The 24,326-nt window shown below is 39.4% G+C and overlaps 1 protein-coding gene across 1 annotated transcript in view; it reads left to right on the top strand.

Moving 5' to 3' along the window:
• KIAA0319 (KIAA0319 ortholog) overlaps positions 1-24,326 on the top strand; it is a 2,335,945-nt gene that overhangs the window by 212,597 nt on the left and 2,099,022 nt on the right. Inside the window, exon 3 of the mRNA XM_044065978.1 lies at positions 19,189-19,955. Coding sequence (XP_043921913.1) covers positions 19,189-19,955 — 767 coding nt within the window. The remainder of the gene's footprint in view (positions 1-19,188; positions 19,956-24,326) is intronic.

The following is a 24,326-nucleotide window of genomic DNA, read 5'->3' as shown; positions in this document are numbered from 1 at the left end:
CAAACTTTCAAGGTGGGGGGCTTCGCCACCCACACCCCCCAAATGTGGGGGGCTGTACTACACCTAACTATATATTACAACTCCACGGTCGCACAACAGTGGGGAGGGGGGCAAATCCCAGGTTTTTGCCCTGATTACTTTTGTCAGTGAAATGAGGCTGTCAGTGAAATGGGTTTCAGTGAAATGGGATGTTGGTGAATAGAGGTAGACCCATATATATATATATATATATATATACACATATATTTTTGCCTACCTATTAGGGGCACCTGACATCTGGGGCAAGAAAAACTGAAGAAAATGGCATCGGATGCCTCTGATAATACCCCTGGCGCTCTGACGTCAGGGAAGAAGCGACAGCAACCGACGCCGGACCAAGACTTTGGAATTCTGGCCGACTGCGGGACCGCCTGACGGCAGGATAACCCAAGTATGATGACTGCAGCAGGGTATACACTTGAACATCTACATTTATGGTAGGTACAAAACTGTACTTTTTTCATCACATGCTGCCCCTAGGGGTGTTAGAACCAGATGAACTTCCTTACCACTGTTGCAGGATTCTTTACTTTTGGGGATATTCTGGGGGGATAGTCAAATGTCAGGCCAGCATACCAAAGCCTTTACACCTTCCAGGCATCATAAGTCGGATGCATGTCCTATGTGCAAAGCATTAGGTACATATATCACATTTGGATGCTGCTAGTCTGAAAACTGCTTCTGAATTTGGTCTGTATGCCATTCAACAAGTGAGTTCATTTACCAAGTCTTTTTAAAATATGTGCCCATCAGGGCTCCTTCCTTTCTTTTTTCCTTCTTGTAGTTTGTTTTCATGTCATCCAAGTGAGTGTGGGATGCAGATTCCCCATAAAAAAAGACAAGAAAAATGCCTTTTTGTTTGGATACTACACAAGACCATACCCAGTGTGAGATTTGTCAGGCGTTTGTCCCTAAGACACTTCACAGTCATCTGTTTTCTCTCTCTCTTTCTGTCTCTCTGTTTCTTTAGCAAAGCAGCATTTAAAACTTTTGACTCAGGTTACTAGGGCTGAATCTGCCTGCCCTGAAGTTCAGCTACCACTTAAGAAATAAGCCAAAAAGGCATGTACTGATCTTGCAGCTGTCCTATCTCCACCGGATGTTACAGTTGGTTGGATGAAGAACCCTAGGACCATTCAGTGCCAGCATCAGTTCCCGCTGCTGTGACCCAGTTGGAGACCAACACAGAGTTGTCTTCTGTCATGTCCACTGAGGTTGTTCATAAATTTGGAGCAGATGTAGGGGGGAAGTATGGCTAATTATATCTGAAGGGCCTAGGAGGATTCCCCATTTATTAGTTAGGGAAGAGGTGCCTAAGGTGCCTAGTACCTTCATCGAATCTAGGCAGGGGTCTGAACCTCTTGGATTTGTTAAAGTAGATGTTCCTTTAAGAAAACAAATGTGACTTTGTGGTTAAGAATTCTCACAAAGAGTGGCAGGACTTTACTCAGGGGTTGCTCAATGCCCTTATGACTCTGAACCCTCAACAAGGCTTGCCTCTCCCTACTTCTTCTCCTTGGTCTTCAACACCTTCTAAGAGTCCTAGAGATTTTGATTCTACTAATGATGAAAAATACGAACATTATCATGTGATTAGGAAGAAAAAACAATGAGAATGCATTATACAAACATTCTTTGAAGTGTAAGAATTTTAAAAGATTTATTTTTTTATGTTATAGATGTCATTGAACTTCATATCAAGGGGGAGGTGTGAATTTATTAGATTCTAAGGAGTATGAGTGTCAGATTAAGTTGGATGACACTCACAGAGCTGGTTTGAATGACCTTATCAATTTTAACTGTATGTTAAAGAAGCAGAAACTAAACAAAAAATAAGATAAAGAGTATTATTTTTACAATTGGAAACCAGTTGTTATTTATTTGGTTTCAATTAAGGTTAATTAGAATTTTTAACATACATTTTTATTGGCTGAATGGTGATGACATCATGGTGTGGATAATTTATTTTAGTAAGTTTGTATTTGTGTTCCTGCAGAGTGTGTTGAAGTCCAGCAAGATGAAAGCACTTACTCCGTTTTTTGGTGCGTTTTTAATAAAAGTGTGTTCCAAACGTTTACTGTTTTTTTCTGTACTTTTTCGTATTTGTGTGTTTTAGTTCTGAGACATTCTCCACTGTGTTTATTTATTTTCTGATAAAATGGTGGATTCTGGTGAAAAATCCTTAGCCTATTCTTCCTAGATCCATTCTGCTCTTGCCCTGAGATGAGGTCTGATGAAGAAGATTCACTGTACCCTGATTCTCCTTTTGAAGACTTAACATTTTTGAATACAATGGTCCATATGATGGAACACTTTCAGTGGGACTGTTCCCAGGTATCTGAGCTTCAAAAGAGATATTTGAAGTCTTGCGAATGGACTCAACTGGACCTTCTGCAGTATCTCCTGTTTTTAGCTGCCCTTTTGGATACTTTTGCAACAGCTTCTCAGGTACCTGACTCTCAACTTTTGGCCCCTAAGAAGCCAAAAGAGTTTATAAAGTTCCTAAGGATCATATTTATTTGTATAAAGTCCTTCATGTGTGCCTGCTGTGGTTTCCATGTCAAAAGATAAGCCATCCAAACTGCTCTCCTCTTCCAAACTTTTACCATCTGATAAGGACAGCCATGTTATGGAGATGTATGGGGAAAAAGTGTATACTTCTACGACTTTTGTCTTTAGAGCCATTAATTATCAGACCTACATGACTATATGTGTCTTGGCTTTTCTCTCCCAGCTCGGGGGGTTGGCTGATGTGCCTGATTCGGACAGTAAGAGTTCTGCCCTTTCGCTTCTGCGTTCTGCCTCTTGGGTGGCTTGCCATTCCATTAAATGCAGTTATGATACTACTGATGCCTTTTCTATGAAAGCTGCATCTGGTTCTGCCATGAGGAGATACTCTTGGTTGCATCTTCAAGCTTTACTGGAAGACATTAAGGCCAAACATTTAGATTTTCCCACAGAAAAAAGCAGAAGCACTTTGGGACTGTTGCTGGATTGTTTAAAACCCTTCAGGATAAGGGTAAGGATGTGTAAGACTTGAAGCAAATCTTTGTTTCCCCTGTATTTAAGTTCCAGAGGAACTATCCCCCTAAATCTTCTTTTATTCATAAGCAGCCTAGATGAACTGCTAGAAGCCAAAGAGTTCCTGAGTGGATTTTCACAGACAAACCCATTCAAGAGTTTTAGAGACCAAAAATCTTCTTTTCCTGACAAGTATGCCTCTGTCTGACATCCAGCTTCCCCTTGCCCTGGCCAGCTTCCTTTGTCACTTAGGCTTACCCTTTCCTTTCCTGTTTTGCAACAGATCACTACAGACACCTGGGTTTTCTCCATCATCCAGACCTGTTATTTTATGGCTTGGAAGTCCTTTTTCCATTTTCCAGTCTTCCCCGGCCTCTTCCTTGCCAGTATCCTAATTTTCATTTGGGTCTATGGGATCTGGTGGATCATGGTATCATCCAACCTGTTCCCATGTGTCAGCAGGGAACAGGTTTTTATTCCAGAATATTTCTGGTTTCCAAGAAGGAGGGGTTGTGGAGGCCCATCCTAGACCTGTCTTTTCACAACACCTTTCTCAAGGTTTCTTTAAGATATGTCTCTTCAGGCACCTTCCCCATTGCGTCTTCAAGCTTTTCTGGTATCTTTGGATTTGAAGGATGCTTACAAGTATATTCCTCCTATTAACCATCTCTTCAGGAAGATTTTATGTTTCTTCCCCTAATTATCAGTTATCTGTTGCCCATGTAGTAGACTTTTGCAGACTTCAAGGAATTCAAATGTTCCATTATTTGGACGACCTTCGAATTCAAGCCCCATCTCAGCAGCCCCTGCTTCAAACTCCACACTTCACTATGCTTCTTGTGCACAGTGTGGGATTCATCCTAAATCTCAAAAAGTCTGTGACTACCTGTCAGGACTGGATGTTTTTGGGTTGCAGGATACAGAACATTACAATGTTGGCTTATCTTCCACCTCCCACGATCCTGTCTTTGACTGCTTATTTCCATTCTTGTCTTCCTTTTCCAGTCCTTCCTGGAACTGAATTTCTCTTATTCCTAGGTACATGACATCCACCATTCCAATGGTTCCTATTTCCAAATTCTACATGAGTAAGTTTCAATGGTATCTCAAGACTATCTTGCTCCAGAAATGCCACCCTCTGTAGTATCTGGTCCCTATCATACCTTGTCTCAAGCTTGAGCTGTGCTGGTGGATTCAGCAGATATCCCTTGATCCAGGTCTGCCTTTTCAGGTTCCTCTTCCTATTTCAGAGCTGTACACAGATGCTTCCAGTCATGGTTGGGGAGCATCCTCCAACAACCTAAAAGTACAGGGCCTTTGGTCCCTTCAACAACTGGCAGACCATATCAACATCAAGGAGATGAGGGCTGTTCATTTAGCTCTCTAGGCTTTTTTTTCACTCCCTTTTGGTTCCAGATCCTCTAAAGGTTTTTACAGGCAATACTGCAGTCATGTGGTACATAAAAAGCATGAGGGCACAAAATCTTACCTTCTTTGCAGGCTGGCTCTGCAAGCTGGAGATGTTGCAGTCCACTATCACTTGTTTATTTAGGAGGCGGTTTATATCCCTTCAGAGCACAATGTGGTGGCAGACTCTTTGAGCAGGGCCAGGACAAATCCTCATGAATGGGAGGTGTTCCTGGACATTATACATTGGTAGGGTACTCCTTAGACAGATCTTTTCACCTCCCGTCTGAACAGGCAACTTCCCCAGTTCTGTTCCAGAGTGCCAAGTCTTCTGGCTTGGAAAGTGGATGCCATGTCTTTTTGTTGGAACATGATGTTTCTGTATGCCTATCCCCCCCTTCCTCTACTGCCAAAGGTCCTGCATAAGATTATGTGGGACACATCCAAAATATTGCTGGTGACTCCCTTTTGGTCAGACAGCACTGGTTCCTCTTCTGTTTCATCTGACCACACAAGACAAGGTTCTGTCATTCACCCTCACTTGTGCACCCTTCATTTGACACTTTGGGTGATAGGGCTTTGATTCTTTTCAGCCACCAATTTTCTAAAGATGTGCTTTGGGCTTTGCAGGAGGCCAAAATACCCACTACTAGAAAATTGTTTGACTAAATGGAAGAGTTTTTCTATTTGATGTCTTAAGCATGATCTGGGCCCTTTTTCAGTGGGGATTCCTGCATTACTTATCTTATTTGTTTGAGTTGCTAAATTCTTGTTTGGCACATTCCTTGTTAAAGCTCATTTGACAGCTATTTCAGCTTGTCTACCTCTGAATCCATCTTTGGCTTCTAGTTTTGAAGTCAAACAAATTTTAAAAGGTATCCTTCATGTCAGCCCTCCAAGAAAGGCTATTCCACCTTCTTGGGACCTTAATTTTGTTCTTGAGAAAATGACTCAGTCCCTTTTTGAGTCTGCAATTTCTTCTTTCCTACAAAATTGTACTTGGAAATCTGTTTTGTTGGTGGCTGTTACTTCTGCCACGAGGGTCTCCGAACTTCGAGCTCTTACGGTAGTTACTCCTTTTTTTTTTTTTTTTTTTTGTTTGTTTCACAAGCACAGTGTACTTTTTTATACTGATCCTTCCTTTATGCCCAAGGCAGGTAATTATTTGTCCTTGAACCAGTCCATTCATCTTCTGTCTTTATTCTCCTCTCCACAGATTACTAGTGAAAGAGTGAGTTCTTCACTGTATTATGTACTTCCATAAATAAATAAATAAATTCACACCTTGGATTTACATAGCCAGCTCAGATATTACCTGGACAAGGCAAAGCATATCAGGAAATCTGAGCAATTTTTTATTTCCTTTCATGCCAGTACATTGGGATTGGCTGTGACTAAGCAAACCATTTCTTCCTGGATTTCTAAGGCCATTTCCTTTTGCTATTATTTTCATGGCAAGCAACTTTCCTGTTCTGTTTCTGCTCATTTTAACAGGGCAGTGGCCTTCTGTAGTGCTTTTTTCAAAGGTCTGGATACTAGATCAATCATGGAAGCTGCTACATGGTCTTCTATTCAACTTTTTCCAAACATTACAAGTTGGATGTCATTTCCAGGGCCATCCTTCATGGGTTTGTGGAGGCTCTTCTTTGCCTTCCTCCTCCCATAATTTTCAGTAGCGTTTATACTCTCAGTAGAATAAAGAATACTGAAATGATTACAAGGAAGTACATAATACAGTTGTGTAAGACAGTTAATGTCCAACATCTCACTGTGGTGGTATTTTGTCCCTATCTCCATCCAGCTGCCTGTTACTTTCTTTTGCCTTCTTTCTGACCAAGGGGTCTCTCTTGCATCCTTTTCTTCTCCTCCTTCCTTTCCTGGATGTATATTATTGCCTTTCTCTGTGGTTGCTCTGCTTCCTCTGGGGCATTTCAGTTTTGAGGATTAGGCATTCTTATGTCACATATACCTTATGCTTTGCATGTAGGGCATACATCTGATGTATAACGGAAGGAAAGCATAAAGGCTTTGCTGTGCTAGCCGGACATTTGGCTATCCTCAGCAGGATATCCCGAAGAGTAAAGAATACTGCAACAGTGAGAAATAGGACATCTACTGTTATGGTAAGATCTTGCACAACTGTACTTTCCACCTTCCCAGCTGGGGGATTTTTATTATTCAAGGATGTTCTTAGTGCCATAGACAGAAAATGCCCATAGGCCAGTTCTGGATCTTTCTTTCCTAAACCTGTTTGTGATAGTTCCCAAATTTAAAATGATGTCACTTTACATCCTGCCACCTCTTCTTCCTTTTTCAAGTTTCCTGATAGCATTACATCTAAAAGATGCTTATCATCACTTTCCTTATTCATCCAGACTTCAGGTGTTTTGTAAGGTTTTGTGTGTCTGGATCACAGTATCAGTTTTCAGCCTTACCCTTTGGAATATCTGCTGCACCTAGAGTGGTCACAAAGTGTCTAGCTCCATTTGTAGCTCATTGCATATTTAGATGGCTTGCCTATTGTTGCAGAGTCTTTTTCAAACTGTCAGGAGTCTGTTTCTTTGGTGAAAGATCTCTTACACTAGCTGGGGTTCCAAGAGAACATTCAAAAGTATTTCTTGACTCCTTCACACAGAATTGTATTCCTGGGATTTCAACTGATCACCTCAGTCAAAGAGATTTTCTTACACAGGAAAAAATATATCTATATTTAGATCTATTAATAAAGTTTTCCACTCAAACTCTGATTTTATAGGATCATAGAATAGTAGGAAATTACTAGGCTATTGGCCCTGCGGCCCTTACAAGTCTAGCCAAGAATTTGGCCCATGTTCCAACAAGTCATCACCCTATGCCACTGTCCAGCAGGGACACAGGTGGAATCCCAGGGGTATATTTTCTCTTCCCCTTCCAGTTATCCAGGTTGTGCTTAAAAAGGTTTAATGAGGTACTCTGCTTTACATGGAGAGAGAGTCTATTCCATAAAAGGGGGAGTCTCTGGGATACAAATCTGTACCGCCAACATGTCCTATTGATATCACAGACTAGGTTGAGGTCACCTGTGTGGGTTACTCGAGTGGGGCTTGACTTGTGGATATGCAGCAGTCCCATCAGGGCGGGGTCTGATATTGCTTTGTATGCCAGACAGAGGTCACCTCTGAGGAGTCTGTAGGAGACTGAGTAGAGGGACAGGGCTTTTAGCCTATCTGTGTAGGGTAGATGTTTGAGGCCCTGGATTCTTCAGGTGAAGAATCTCTGTGGTTCCCCGTGATACCCCTGGCAAGACTCCACATGAGAAACTTACAGTGGTATCTGAAGTCTCTTTTTCCCAGCACCAACACCCTTTGTCTTTTTAAATCCCAATGCTGGGTTTTGTCAGAAGATAAATCATTTGGTGGAGAAAACAGATATCTTTAAATCCAGGTACTCTTTTTATCCTTCCCTGTTCCAAGCAGTTAGTCACCACAAACCCCTTGAACTTTGCTTGGGGAGCAGTTTCAGGAAGGATAAAAGTGCAGGATGTGTGGGATACCAAAAACAGAGGTAAGTACATAAATATCAAAGAAATGCTTGCCCTGATCAAGACACTCAACTCTCTGAATCATCTTTGGTCCCCTGGACCTCTTTAAGTTGTTACAGACTATACCACAGTCCTGTGATACAACAATAACAAGCAGGGGGGAGCCAGACCATACCCCCTTTGGAGACTAGCCATGTTAGCTTGGGATATACAGTAGCTTCACAGCACAATCTCATTCTACAGGCATCCTATAGTCTATCACACTAAAATTGTGTGGTAAACAGGTTGAGCAAGACCAGGGCAGACCTTCATGAATAGAAAGTAGACCGGGGTCTTCCAAGGTTTAAATAGCTACATTTGCTGCTAGCCTCTCCTACAAATCCCATCACTGCCTTGCGCTTATATCTTTACAATGGCCAGAATTCACAAATCAACTTCTCCTTCCACAACTGGCTACAATCCACTCAATTCTTTACAACCCTACATCCTGCCCCTCCATCTCTAATATTGTATCACAATATAACCCCCGACGACAACTCCATTCCTCAGATAAACATCTGCTGGACATATACAAACCATCTAAAAACATTGGCAAGTCATTATATAAATTCTCAGTTGCTCACTCCTGGAACTCCCTTCCTTACAATATAAGAAGTATCCTCCATAAATCACAATTCAAACTAGCACTCAAGCACTACCTACAGAACACCTGGTCCTGCCCCTGTCTAGCTCCAACCTGAATTCCTAAAACCTATTCCTTTTACATGCCTTTTTCTCTTTCTTCTCTTCTTACCCCTCTTCTGTGAAAAAACTTCCACAGCTCCCTCTAAGTGTAAACAACTCAGATGTCCTTCAAGGATGCATCTGCAGTCTTTACAAATGGGTTGTCCTGTCGTCAGGCAGCCCTTCGGTCGGCCGGATTCCAAAGTCTGGGTCTGGCTTCGGCTGGTGTCGCACTTCACCCGACGTCATTGCGGCAGTTATTCGGGTATAAAGGCATCAGCTGACGCCATTTTCCTCAGTCTTTCTTGCCGCGTGGTGCCCGAAGCAGAAGCTGTTCGCAAGTGCCGGTCGGTACCGGATATTGAAGTGAATTATTTTAAAAAATGTCTCAGAGAAGATTGTCCCTAAGGGATTGAGACATTTTTCATATCCGTCGGGGTTAGTACATGACTCTGACTTTTACAAAGAGCTAACTGATTTGTATAACAGGCATGGCTTAGAGGTCATGCAATGCATGGCTAAGCACTACCAACTTGATTTAGAAAAAGTAATGAAGGAAGCTGCAGACTTGGAACAGGATGTAAAAGCACATATTGACTTTCATAGAAACGAATTTGAGTATGATAGAATCCTGTCTAGTATATCCCAACAAATGGTGAAATTAAAGGCCAACAAAATTAGGAAATTACAAAGAGACTTAAAAGCGTACCAAGATGGGGTAGCTTATCCAAAGCCTGTACTGCCTCAGGAAAGGGTTAATAAAAAGAAATTCTCTGGGAATCCAATGATGGTGAGGAACCAAGGAGGCCAGAATTCTAACAGAAATGCCCCTAATAACTTGAAATGAATAACAGAACCAGAAAATGGTGGGTGTTCAAATGAGAGTGACTTTATAGAAGGGGACTTCAACTTTGAAGTACCAAACCAAATGTACTTTACAGATAATAATGGTAGCCATAATCAAGCACCACAAAAAAACTTTCAACGGGGGAGGGGGGGCAACTGGTCATCGAAACGGGGACAGGGGACGAATCGCCGGTACAATACTCGGAGCAACAGCAACAACTTCAATTGAACGAAGTTGAACTACGTGAAATTTTGAAAAATAGTGGCGATGATTTTTTCTGTATATAACTTCACTGATTGTAAGATTGACCAAGTTTTGATTGACTTGTTTGCTAAAGGCTTGACCTTTGTCCCCTCGAAAAAGTGTAATATTGTAGAGTTATTAATTGATTTTAAGCTATTTTTGCGTAAATTGAATTTAAACATAATGTTTGGAAGGAACTCTGCAATTGAAAATAGTTTAAGAGTAGCCAGTACCTTCAACCCACCACAGAATAGTACCCTGAACATGTTTGAATCTCTATGTGAAAATGAATTCAGGGATATGTTAAAACACACTAACAAAAACTTACCTAACCTGTCTGTTGAAGAGAAATCCCTATTAGAACTGTTAAGGAACTTGTCGCTCAGATTTATGAAGCCTGATAAGGGAGGGGGTTTAGTAGTGTTTTATAAAGAGGATTATTCTAACACCATGTTTAAACTTCTAGAGAGCGAAACATATGCGCCTATTAGTAGAAATGAACTGAATCAAGCATACAGTAAAATCAAGATGTTTATCAGTGATTTATTTACTGATGGCCTCATTACCCTGGAGCAACACACTTACTTGTCAATGCTAGCACCAAAAATCCCAAAGATTTTTGGAATTCCAAAGCTGCACAAGAGCATGACCAACCCCCCATTCAGGGCCTTAGTAGATGCAAGGCAGTCCATAACATATTCCTGTGCCAAACTAGTGGACAACCTATTGAAGAAATATGTCAACTTGGAAGCCCAAATTTTAAAAGATTCGTGGGCCTTACTTGACCAACTTGAAAAGTTAGAATTTGAAGAGAGTACTAATTTTTTAACAGTAGATATTGTAAACCTTTACTCTTGTATACCCCATGAATTGGGCATCGAATGGGTAGTGGATTACATCAGCTCAAAGGGTGCAAATACTAACGAAGCTTTACTGATAGAACAGCTTTTGGATGTTATTTTAAAAAATAACTTTGTGACCTTTGAAGATAGGCTGTTTGTACAGAAAATTGGAGTGGCCATGGGGTCACCTGTGGGGTCAAGCTTTGCAAATCTGGTTTTAGCCCATTGGGAGACCAACTGTATTTTCAAGAGTGAATGGTTTAAACAAATACACTTGTACAGAAGGTTTCTTGACGACATCTTTATCCTATTTAAAGGGAACAAAAATTAAGCTGAACAGTTTGTGAAGTTTTTAAACACAACCACTTCATTCTTGGCCTTTACCTTTAACTTTCAGGCAAGCAGGATTAATTTTTTAGATGTGGACTTAAGGAAGTATAGGTCATCATATATATCTAAAATATTCAGAAAGGTAACTTATTCAAACAACTTTCTGCATTTTACTAGTATGCACCCCCTCCATCAGAAAAAGGCAGTGGTCAAAGGCCAACTTGTGAGGGCGGCAAGAATGACAACATTGCAGGAAGACTTTGAAGATGAATGTAATTTATTATATTACATGTTTCAAAGGAGGGAGTACCCTGAAACATTTTTAAATAATATCTTTCAAGAAGTTAAGGAGAAAAGGAAAAAAGGTTTTTATAACCCACTATTGCCTTCACAGACTAACAACCCGAATAATGAATTAACTATGGACACAGATATTGTAGCAGTAAGTGCGCAGTCTAATCTAAATGTTAGCCAACAACTGATTGGTCCAACTAGGGAAACTAACAACCTAAATGCTTTTAGAATAGCATTTACCTTTACATACTGTCCAGAAGCACAAACTATAGGTAAGATAGTGAGAAAGTACTGGAGTTACTTATCAATAGATAAAAGCATCTCCAGTATCCTAAACTTCGATCCAGTAATAACATATAAAAGGGGCACAAACCTAAAGCAACTGCTTGAAACAAAATCATATAACATAAAAGGGAAGGTAAATAGAGGGACGAAGAAATGTGGTGCCTGTAAACACTGCAAAGTAATAGACACATCAAATTCATTCACCATCAGGTCAGTGAGCTATGATGTGAGGGGATCCTTTTCATGTACATCTAAGGGGGTGGTTTACCTAGCCCAATGCAAACAATGTCCGTCATTTTATGTAGGAAAAACGGACAGACGTTTGAAGGACAGAATTTATGAACATGTCTATGCAATAACAAAAAAGAAAAAAGACGTGAATGCATTGGCTAGACACTGTGATACTAACATTGGGCATTCCTTCACATTCATGGTCATAGATAGTATTGCCAAGCACAGTGAAGAAAATAAATTCGTTAACGAACTTTTTTTAAAACTGGAACTAGAGAAAAAAGAACTAGCATGGCAATTAAGGTTAGCAGCATGCAGGGAGCCAGGAATTAACGAAGCTTGTTCAATCGCTTGTATTTTAAAATTAAAGAACCTTTTGAGGTAATCATTAAGCATAACAGTAAAATGGTATAGAGAATTTAAATGTATTTTAAAAAACAGCAGTAATCCACATGCTTTAAGACAAACTAGCTAGGTGGTTTAAAATACATATGTAACATACATCCATCTTCAACTGGTCAGGATTAACCTAATCGATTTTAAGATTATGGTAGTTATATCCTAGTGCACTAGTGACGAGGATTCTTAGTAGTAAAGTTAGAATAGTAGATAGAAGTACCCATACATTTATTCAAAAAAACACACTCAAAACCTGAAAGGAAGTGTTAGGTTAATGGTTTAGGATTGGTAGCACTGTTTTTGTACTGTTATGTTTGTGGACATTTAGGATAGAAACAACAGTTTTTTAGAATGTATGGCTACACTAAAACTTATTAAAAAGGTATTTTTATATTTTTATTTGTTTAAAAATAGACATATTATTAACAGAACATTTACTTTGTTCAAACACAGGACATAGGAACTTTTACTTTAGATTGTAGCTAAGAAGTTTTAATTACTGTGCTTAATTGCTGATTTAATTAATGGCAATCAATTAATTTTCCATGTATCAGCCTTTTAAATAATCTTGTACCAATGCTGGTTGTTGTCTGATGAAGTTCTAGCATTTTTAGAACGAAAAACACTCTGTAGTGTTTCCGCTCTGTAGTGTTTAACAGTATCGGTGGTGCAATATTTTTTAATTTGTAATTTGAAGTTAAATAAACAACTTTTATTGAACATTTGGAGCAAAACCTTTCCTGAGAAGTTGGCGTATCCTGTTCCGTGTCTGTGGTTTGGATTACTTCTTGGTTTTACACTGGTGAACATAGCCAACATCCTGGAGTACTTGGCGGAGCTCTTCCATACAGGCCTGTCCTATTCTTCCATCAAGATACATGCATCAGCTATTTCAGCAGAATACAGCTTGGATCCTCCTGTCTTCTCGCATCCTCTGCTCAGACAGTTTCTGAGAGGAATTAAAAATGTAAAACCTCCCAGGAAACCTCCATTGCCAGCATGGGACTTGAACTTTGTGCTAGAAAAACTGACTCTTCCCCCTTTCGAACCAGCAGCAACAGCAGAATTACAATACTTATCCTGGAAGACTGCTTTCCTGCTGGCAATAACTTCAGCAAGAAGGGTCTCTGAACTACAGGCATTAATGGCAGTGCAACCCTTCCTGATCTTCCATCAAGATAGAGTGTCCATGAGAACAAATCCTACATTTATGCCTAAGATGGTATCCAGAGTCTCTTTAAATCAGGCTATCCACCTACCTACATTCTTCCCCAACCCACAGAACAGGGGAGAAAGGCTCTTACATACCTTGGATGTACATAGACAATTACGCTACTACCTGGACAGGACAAAAAACAATAGAAAAACTGACCAGCTTCTGGTAGCATATGCAACAGGAAAGGAAGGAAAACCAATTTCAAAACAAACAATCTCCAAATGGATAGGAAATTGCATTAGATTTTGTTACTCCTACCATGGAAAGAAAACTCCAGAGAACATCAGGCCTCACTCCACAAGGGCTACAGCCACTACCACAGCTTTCTTACGAGGAGTGGCTACCAAGGACATTATAGAGGCTGCTACTTGGACCTCCGTGCATACATTTGCCAAGCATTATAATTTACCTCTATACTCTAGATCCCGTGCTGGTTTTGCCACTGCTGTTTTGCAAGGGATCCTAACTACACCATAATCTCTTCTCATTTCCTCCTCCCCTAGTTTAGCTATGGTATTCTACCCATTTGTAAAGACTGCAGATGCATCCTTGAAGGACATAGTACAGTTTTGTACCTACCATAAATGTAGATGTCCGAGAGGAATGCATCTGCAGTCAGGATTACCCACCCTCCTTCCCCTCTGAGGTACTCCTAGGGTATTTGCCAATCTTCAGCTAGCTTGGGGGGGATCTATTATGGTGTATTTGTTTGTATATATGTACATACATGATTATTTTGTGTGTTTGCTCTCTACTACTTGGAAACTTTGGCATTTATCCAAATTTAGCCATCCAAGAGGGCACCTGGCATCTGGGGCAAGAAACACTGAGGAAAATGGCGTCGGCTGATGCCTTTATACCCGAATAACTGCCGCAATGACGTTGGGTGAAGTGCGACACCAGCCGAAGCCAGACCCAGACTTTGGAATCCGGCCGACCGAAGGGCTGCCTGACGACAGGACAACCCATTTGTAAAGACTGCAGATGCATTCCTCTCGGACATCTACATTTATGGTAGGTACAAAACTGTACTTTTTTCTTCCTCTAACTGCCCCTCCATCTTGTTGATAATGTACATTATTTCATTTTTTTTAACAAAAACCTGTACAAAACAACTTTAATTGTGTTATTATATTTGTTGTATTAACTCTCTTTGAGATGTAATTTCTTTTTTATATGACTGAATTACTTTGTGTATGACTGTAATTTGTAACTGGAGCTTTTCCCCTCGGGTCTCCACTGAAAATAGGCCTTTGGCTTACTTGGACCAACCTGGTTAACATATGACAATCAATCAATCAATAAATAAATACATTTGTGGAGAGTTCCTCAAGTTAGACCTCTTGGCAAGATTCTGGTCCAGGACTCCATGCAAGAAGACCTAGAAGACAGACGTCTTTTCTTTTATTTCCCTTGGACAGGAATGTTCCTGTATGCTTTCCCACCCTTTCTACCAATATTCAGGGTACTTCTGAAGATTCACAAGGAATCCCCCAAGATGATTGTGGTGATTTCCATCTCAACCAGGCAGCTGTGGTTTTCCCTTCCTTTGGAAATGGCCAGGGCCCATTACTTCAAGCTTCCTCACCGACTGGGTCTAATCACACAAGAAAAAGGGTATTTCATACACCCCAACATCAATCAACTTTAGTTGATTGCCTGGATGATAGGGTCTTAATTTCTTTTAGGCACCCGTTTGTGGAGTATGTGTATCAAGTACTAATGGAGGTAAGAAAGCCTGCTACTAGAGAATCCTATATTAACAAATGGAAAACGTTTTCTACTTGATGCCAACAACATAACCTGCACCCATTCAGGACTGCTGTTCTCTGGTTTTACAGTATTTGTGAGAGTTACTATCTTATGGCCTTTATAACTCCTGTATTAAGGTTCATTTATCAGGCATTCTAGCATGTCTGCTCATGGATCCTCTTCTTTTCATGCAGTGTCATATCGAAATGTTTATAAAAGGAGTTTTGCACAAGAGGCCTCCAGGTTAACTGGTGCCCCTCCTTGGGATCTTGAGTGGCTTAACACGTGATCCATTTAAACCAGCTAACCTGGTTGACTTGAAGTTTTTAACATGGAAAATAGTTTTGCTAATTGCTCTGACCTTTGGAAGATGAGTATCTGAGTTGCAAGCTCTCATCTATCTCATTTTCCACAGGGACAGGGTTTCTTTTAGAATTAATCCTTCTTTTATACCTAAAGTGGTATCTGAGTTTACTTTAAGCCAGACTATTCCTCTCCCTGTTTTTTTTTTCTTGAACCTAAAATGAGGGAGAAAGGGCACTCCATACCTTGGTTGTCCATAGACAACTCCAGTACTATCTTGACAGAACTAAATCTTTGAGATCTTAGGATATATTGTTAATTTCTTGTGAAGGTAAGAAGAAAGGACAACCTTGTCCAAACAAACTATTTCCAAATGGTTGTCTGACGGTATTGGCTTTTGTTGTACTCACCATAACAAAACTATCCCAGGCAAGGTCAAGGCCCACTGTACCAGGGCCTTGGCTTCATCTATGGCTTTTTGGTAAGGGTTGGATTCTAGAAGTATTCTAGAATCTGCTACTTGGTCCTCTGTATGTGCTTTTACAAAGCACTGTAAGTCTGATTCCTTCTTTAGGTCTAAGCCAGAATTTGCTAGGACCATTCTCCAGGGGCTTCTGGATTCTTCTCCTTACACTCCCCCAAATGTAGTAAGCTAGGGCGATTTACCTATATAGTTAAGGCTTCTGCAACAGTGATCAATTTGATGAACATAGTACAGTTGTATAGGTAAACTTAACATTACAGTAGATGTTCTAATGATCACTGCTGCAGTAGCTAATCCCTTTCTCCATCCCCTTTTTTGGTGTGTTTTTTATACCAAGTTGTGGTCATTTATTTTATGCTGTTGCTAGAATTGTTCTTTCAGAGATTAGCATCCCACTCTCTGTTGGCAGGAAAGCTCTGAAGGGCTTGGAATCCAAACATGTCTTTTAGTCAGCACAGCTGTCTGTCTGTTATAACTGTTGCAGTATATAACCCATATAGCTAAGGCTACTGCAGCAGTGATCATTGTACCATCTTTTTCTTATTTTTTTTATTAACCTCACCTCTTTTGATTTTTACATAATTTTTTACTTTTACATAATATTTTATTTTTGTTGCAGACCTCGGCATGCTGTATGTACTGTTAGCTCATCGTCCTTCATTCCTGTACATAATAGCATGGCAGGGTATGACTGATTACATTGCATGTCCAGTACAGTAAGGATTTTCAGATAAACAGTACAAGTATAAAAGCCTAGCACTCTAGTAGTCTGTGTGTATGCTTTGAAAAAGTTACTGCAGCAAAAGTTAAGTGGCATAATGCATATTCTGAGGAGGTCCAACAGTCACAGAATCAAACAATTCTTTGAACTCCCTTTTCCCTCATTCATTACAAATATTTAGGTAATGATGATGATTAGAATTCTGAGAACATAAATAGGAACACTGTACATAGTGCTGCAATATGCTGGTCAATGTTGTTCTTTAACAAGATACAGCTAAGCAGAACTGTACCGTGTATATTGATGCAATTCATGAATAAAACCCTTTTAGCATAGGACTGCACTGAAAGGTACATATGTGCTATCCTATGTACTGTATCATCTGCAGCAGTGTAACGTAGTCATCTCCCACGCCGACCCTCTGTAGTTTAGTGACATATAAGAGTATCTGAAGTGCCACAGAAACTACATAGAATCTCAGCACAACCATATATGGTTCTTAACCTTCCATCAGTATGCAGCTACATACCACTGGGTTGCCAAGACACTGTAATGCTTGCATACTGTGGTGGAACCTGGCAGTATGCAAGTCATAATGCACAACACAGTTGTGGTGAGGGGTCCTCATGTAATACAAAAGTGAACAAAGACAATAACACAACTTATCCCTGTAACACTAGGTGTCTATGAACAATTGCATAGAATATATAGCAGAAAGAGGCTGACTGCTTACTGGTCTACATAACCTGACTGACACCTTTCCAGTCAAATCCAGAAATGCTCTCACTGTATTCAAAATATGTTTTATCAAGTGTTTTCTAAATTATATACATTGTGACTCATCTTGTGGACTTTCAGCTAGTTGAAGAAAAAACAGTTCTCAGTGCAGATGATGTTATATCAGCCTTGGTCAGTAAGAAAACAGATATTGCCATTGGAATGACTAATAACCTAATGCATGTTTGCAAAGGATTGCATCAGTTAGGACTCAAAATAACATTGTTTTGGTTTATTTAGACTTATTTGAGACCTATAATAGGCTGGGGTCAGTTTGGATATGACTGATCCATACTTTTGGAATCTATGCAGTTTGCTACATGTTTGTAAGAATTTGCTGCATCCTGTTATTAATCTACTTGTATAATTTTTAATAGTCATAGCTAAAACCTCATCCTACTTTGAAACTTGACATAGAACGTCCTACCTGTTATAAGGAAGCAGGGTACTGGTACTGCTTAATGAAACTTTGATTTGCATGCTGAAATATACTCTGCCAGTTATCTCAGCAACAGTAGACATGCAGTTAAAAAGACTTCAATCAGCCCAAAATAAAAATTCCCATTTTGAAGTTGCAGCATCTAGATTACTGCATCACTGTGCCATTGCAGCTGAAGGAAGCTCTGATGACATAGAGCATGGCCCAGGTAACTCAAGTTCGATTTATGGTGCAGGCATTTGCTGGAGCTGACATTGGGAGAATGGGCATGCCTGTTCTTGGAAGGGGTTGGAGTAGGCTGCAAATTTCCACAATCACTCATAGGAGGGTTAGCAAAGGCAAATATGTCCTGGAGACAAGAGCTGAAATCCTCAGACTGGTCTTCAATCTTGGGTGCACGGAAATGTGCACTCACATGTTAAAGGAGCAATGGCTGTTAACAAGAGTCATATGTTCTCTTTTAGGGGAGGTTTATGGCTGTAATTTCAACAGTATCATTGCTGTGATGCTGGCAAATGCACAAACAGCCACCATGACTGTTTCTTTAGTGCAGTAAAATGAACATGCTCAAGATGTGTTGGAGAAGGCTTGATGGTCTCCAGGCACTGTGGCGAAATGCATCTAAAATGCTTCCAGTTGTACTGAAAGCAAAGCATTTCATATGCATAGTGATCAAAGAACACGTGTGTATCTTGGTTTGTATTGCTCCATGCCGCAAAAGCTACCTGCACTGGGTTTCCGCCCTGCAGTTGGTCAGGTTGCCTCCATCTGTTGGGATGGTAAACTGGCACTAGCCACTCAGTCACACCCTTTCTAGCCTTTTTTTCTGTACCCAGATCATTGGGTGATCCCAGGCCATCTTCATCACAGTTGGGGCTTTTACTCCTTTGCACTGTGGACCTGGCTAATATCTGTATATATCTTGCTTTAGTTTTAGTAGTTTATTGCAGCTAGTTCATGACCAACTTGGTCGTCATAAAAAGACTTGAAAACTCAGAGGCAGAAATGAAAAATGGTTATGACAAACATCTTTTTTTCCATAATGTTATTTATTATTCAGTTAGTGTCCATATGCATTAATTTTATAAAGTCAGGTATTTGAGTCAGAATTCAAGTCATCCCTGATACTAAATCATCTGTATGCTTTGCTGGCTAAACAAGATATGTTAAAAGCTTCACTTTTTACCTTCTCAGTTTTTTTCTGTTGGAAGTAATGTAGGTGACAAAATGTAATGGGAAGAGGTTATTATAACAGGTGGTTTTGCTTAGAGTAGTCATATTTGCTGTGATTAACACTTTTTTTTATTGAATGTAGGTTGCTTTGCTGAGCCTTGCAGAGAAGGTGCCAAGTACTCAAATGCAATAATTGCATTGTCACCTAATGTGAAGACAACTAAGATCCTTTCTGTGCCACGTGCATCTACCATTGCCGACTGTTTGGCAGCCTGTTGTGACCTGCCAGGGTGTGACTTGGCCTGGGTATTTGAAGCCCGATGTTATATTGTAAACTGCCAGCATAAGGAAAACTGTGAACCAAAGAAGACATCAGTAGTGGAGTCTTATCTAGCTTTTGTAGAGAGATCTTCTCAGAAATCTGTTCTTCAGACCCTACATGAACAGAGTCTCAGGAATTGGAATCATTTAGCAGAGATACAAGGATACTCTGATGAGGAAGACATGTCTTTATTTGATAAGGACCATTCCCTTAGTGAGCTTCCATTGGCTGGGAAATATCCTGAGGATTATGGAGCCTTGGCATCAGATATCAGTCTACTGAACACCAAGCATGAGCTGACAGAAACACCGGATTATGTCAGATGGCATCAGCAAGTGAGAGCAGATGGTATAAGGAACCTTTCCATGTTAGATACTGGTGAAACTGATGGCAGTTCATCTGATACAGTGAGTGGTGGTACAAGCTCAGTGGGTGGTATCAGAAATTATTCTCAACAAAAGCAAACGGTGGAGAACATTACTGAAATAGGACCAGCATCTACCAAAAGTACTATTTTCCCCTTAGGAAATAATGTCGGAGAAGCTGCAAACAAAAACATGAAAGTTGGCGAAGGCATGAAGAAGGAAGTAAGTTGCAATGGTTGCTAAGCTGTAATGTGCCTAGTAAGCAATGAAGAGCAAAAAGTAGATGCATTTTTAGAGATGAGCATTTGATACATTTGAATTTTAAAAATATCCTTGTTAATGGTACAGTTTGTGACTGAGTTAAAGAAATATTTATTTCCCCCAACTTAACCGTTTCCACTCCTCTGTACCTTATGCATATCTGCATATCGTGTAAAGTACACTTTAAGGAATTAGGATTTATTTACTTGTTGTTTTTGCTTTGGTGGGGAGGCTGAGATGAGATTGCTTTGTAGGTGTGATCTGAAAAAGAAAGCGTGGATGGTACTAAACTGGCAATAATGAAGTGGTGAACATGAGTGCAGCATAACTGTAGATATAAACCATGTCAGAACAGCAGATTATGCTTTACCTAAGCTGGTTTCTTAATTTAACATTGTGAAACCCTGACTTTGACCCAGATGACCCAGGTTCTTTGTTAAATGGGGTAGAACAATAATCCACGTGACTCATTCATCATCTTCACCTGGAGTAGACATTAAAAAAGAAATCTGAAAACTACAAAGAAATATTTAAATTACATTGCAATGTGAACAGAAGTAAAAAATGTTACATGTTGTTTATAACTAAAGCAGCACACACTAGGTTTGAAGTAGTAATGTTAACAAATGTCTGTATTTTACAAAATAGTTAGGGATGGACAGGGTAGTGTGAGGGTGAAAATGATAAAGGAAGTATGTGAAGGATTAAGTTGTATGTCAAAGCACTGGAAGAGCTAAACTGGAGAGGAAGGAATGAAGAGGCTATGTTTACTAATGAATCAGCCCAAAGTGATTCAGATTCAGACTTACGTATTATTTAGAATCAGTTAATTTCCCAGCTATCAATTCTGCTAAAAAAGTTATCTAAACCCTTCACATCCTTTGAAATCTCTAATTGTATAAAACTCCATGTTAAAGGTAAAATACCTGACCCTGACAGTTATACTTTTAAGTTCTACAGATATTTCAACCTGTTATTTCCAAAATCTTCTCAAACTTTACAGCCAAAGTAGCAAATATGGAATTGCAGATCTCTACTTAAACCCATCTAAAACTATTATGTTGCCTAAACCAAAGACTCTTCAAATCTCTCTAATTATAGACCTATGTCTCTTATGAATTTTGATATGAAAATGTATGCCTCTGTATTAGCAAACAGGTTCATATCTATCCTTCTTACCATTCTCTCATCTATTCAGTCAGGGTTCCTTTCCAGTAGGCAAGTTAGTGATCACAGTTCTATGTTTAGCCATCAAATTACATTTGCATCGAACAGTTAAACATCAAACCCTTTCCATCGAACGTTCATTTCAGCGAATGGGAAACTAAGTAGTTGGCCAACACTTCCCCTTCTGCCATTTTCCCCACTGTAATGGGTTCTCAAATTATTTATAGTTAGGTAGGTTTGAAATACTGCAGTGTGTGTGAGACAGGGAAGTGTGGCTAATTAGTTACTTTCCCTGTCAAAAAATTAACGTTCACTGAATGAACGTTTAATGGATAGGGTTTGATGTTTAATCATTCAATACAGATGTCATTCGATGGTTAAACATATACCCAGTGATTGCTTATTAACTCTTGAATGTTTGCAAGGTTTAAACTCCCGCAGAGGCTAAGAATATTTCACTCTTGCAGTAGAGGCTTCTAAAGCATTTAACAGAGTCCTTTACAAATTTCTGTTTATGGTCATGAGCAAATTTGATATTCCAAAAACATTTGTTGACTATGTCCAGATCATATATAAAAAAAACCCTACCAGATTATATTTTGATGTCATATTTTCACCAGATACACGTAAAATGTTGTGTCAGGCAAGTACGTCCTGTATATCACCTTCTTTTTAATCTTTACTTAGAACCCTGTCTTATTCAACTTAGATGTAAAACTTATTTCAACTTTCCTAAATTCTCTAATGTTAGCATTCCGTTCACTGCTTTTGCTGATGATTTAAATATTTATATAGCCAAACCTAAATCAAACATCCCAAACATTTTAAACACCATTGACTCATTTAAAAAATTCTATAATTACAAAAATGAATTTACAAAAATCACTACTTCTTCCTCTTAAGACTAATTGTAATTCATTAAAAATAAATATCAATCAAATTGATTAGCTCAACATTGAAATATCTAGTGGTTACATTTCATCAAGACGCATCTCTCTCTCAACTATAAAACTAATATCCTTGTCACTTGGTCACGTATTCTTGAAGATATAAAGAGTGGTCAAACCTTAAATTTTAATTTATTTTGAAAGCTGCCATTATTAAAATGAACAACTTCCTATAACTCCTGTTCTTTATGATGATGTCCTTTCAAAAAATTCCTAAAAATTCTGTAACAGTGTCACTCTAACACTGTCCAGATTCATTTGGGTACCCAAATCGATAAGAATTACATACAATAAAATGAAATGGAAGCAAATTCTGAAGGTTTATGGCTAAGTTTGCAGATGATTGCAACCTTGGGATTATCATCAACTCCCCTGCAGACACTAGCATTCTTCAAGAAGGTCTGTCTCTGTCTAACAAATAGTACCAAAGCCATGATCTTAAACTCAGTGCTAAGAAATGCATAATTGTACCCTTTGGGAAGTCAACCATCCTGGCTAATTATTGTTTTGATAATATACCCCTAAGAGTTGACCCAGTGGATTGGGGTCTGGGTACGCATGTAGACAGCAGCCTTATCTTCGACCACCACTTGGCCACAGTGTTGAGAAAATCCTTTTATGTTCAGCAACTTATAAGTAAGCGCATGGTATCTAGGTCCAAAAAGGTCACTATCCCACCTTACTCTGCCCTTGTCAGACCAATCATAGAGTACAATGCTGCCCTTGGTATGTACCTGACCAGACATATGCAGCAACTAGACCGAGCTCAGAGGTTCCTTGCAAAAAGAATACAAGGCGTAACAAACTTGCCTTATGTAGAGTATCTTAAAACCAGTCTCAGTCTCCTATAGATTGCTGAATGGTGATCTGTGCCTGGCTTACAAGGCATCTGCAAACCCCACACTTATGAATTTCTTACATATTCGTAAGTCAAAGAGTACAAGAAATACAAGGTCTAGGGACCTGAATTTCATCTATGACTTAACAGAACATGCTGGAGAGACAGATATGTGTCCCAGAGACTGCCCCTCCTACGGAACAGGCTTCCCATCCGTGTGACAGAAAAGCAAAAAGACACGGTCACACACAGCAGGCAACTTTAATAGAAAAATAATAAGCACTTTCACGGAATCCTTCTGCTTCATCAGACTAACAGTGAATACAGAAAACTTCACATTTAAAAAGGTTCACTATATTAAATTAACCAATCAACAGTTATACTAGTGATTAGAGCCCTATTAACACTAAAAAGGCCATAGTTGCAATGCCTAATATAAAACAGGAAATAACTACATTCATTTCAAATAGATGGGCATATATAACATTTAAATACACTGTATGCAAAGTACTTATAAATAAGAACAATAGCATTAATATAAAAATTTATATATAAATATTGATATAAAATCAATCAAATCACAATACAACCATTTATAAAATGAATTTCAATGCTTAAGGGCCCTAGCTCTAAGAAAGGGTTTAAGAGATACTTTATTATTGTCAGGATACGTTTGTCCATAACTGGGCATAGTTAACACTCGAAGCCCTCTAGGTGCAATATTTAATTGAAGGGAAGCTTCCAAATGAAAGCACTACCACTGCAGATGCTTGAACTTATAGAGCTTATTTACAAGTGCTCTATAAGATTTCAGGAAGCTCTCCTGTTGGTTACAGTCGATAGTTTGCACATCTTGTTGTAAAAGCATATCCCCTGATAATAGGGAATTCATTTGAAGATTCAACAGAGAAACTAACCGATCACTCATTCTTTTACCATCGTCTTTATTGCTCATAAGCCCCACCCTCGTGGCTGCTTCTGTAGGAGGTGTAGATCCAATTCCTTCTGCCATGTTCAGATGAAGGTGACAAGTAAGATAGCTATTGTGTACAGTGTTTTGCCTTTTATATAAGTAAGACTAACCGACATTTAAAAGACAGAATTCTAGAGCACATGCGTGACATTAAGAATGTGAAAGAGAGCAATGCGCTAGCTGTACATGTACAGGAAGAGGGACCTACTCATAGGTTCAAGTTTTTAGTGCTTGAGGTGGTCCCCCGTTAATAAGAGGGGGGGTAATTTGAGCAATAATACTGAAGCCTCAGAACAGGAATAGATACTGAAATTTCAAGCTGATAGGCCACCAGGCCTTAATAATAAAGTATCCCTTAAACCCTTTCTTAGAGCTAGGGCCCATTAAGCATTGAAATTCATTTTATA

Source organism: Protopterus annectens, chromosome 3.part0 (genome assembly GCF_019279795.1).
Source record: "Protopterus annectens isolate FY-2018-M chromosome 3.part0, PAN1.0, whole genome shotgun sequence".
Taxonomy (NCBI): Eukaryota; Metazoa; Chordata; order Ceratodontiformes; family Protopteridae; genus Protopterus; species Protopterus annectens.
The sequence above is the reverse complement of the archived record's forward strand: the minus strand, read 5'-3'. Positions and strand labels throughout refer to the sequence as shown.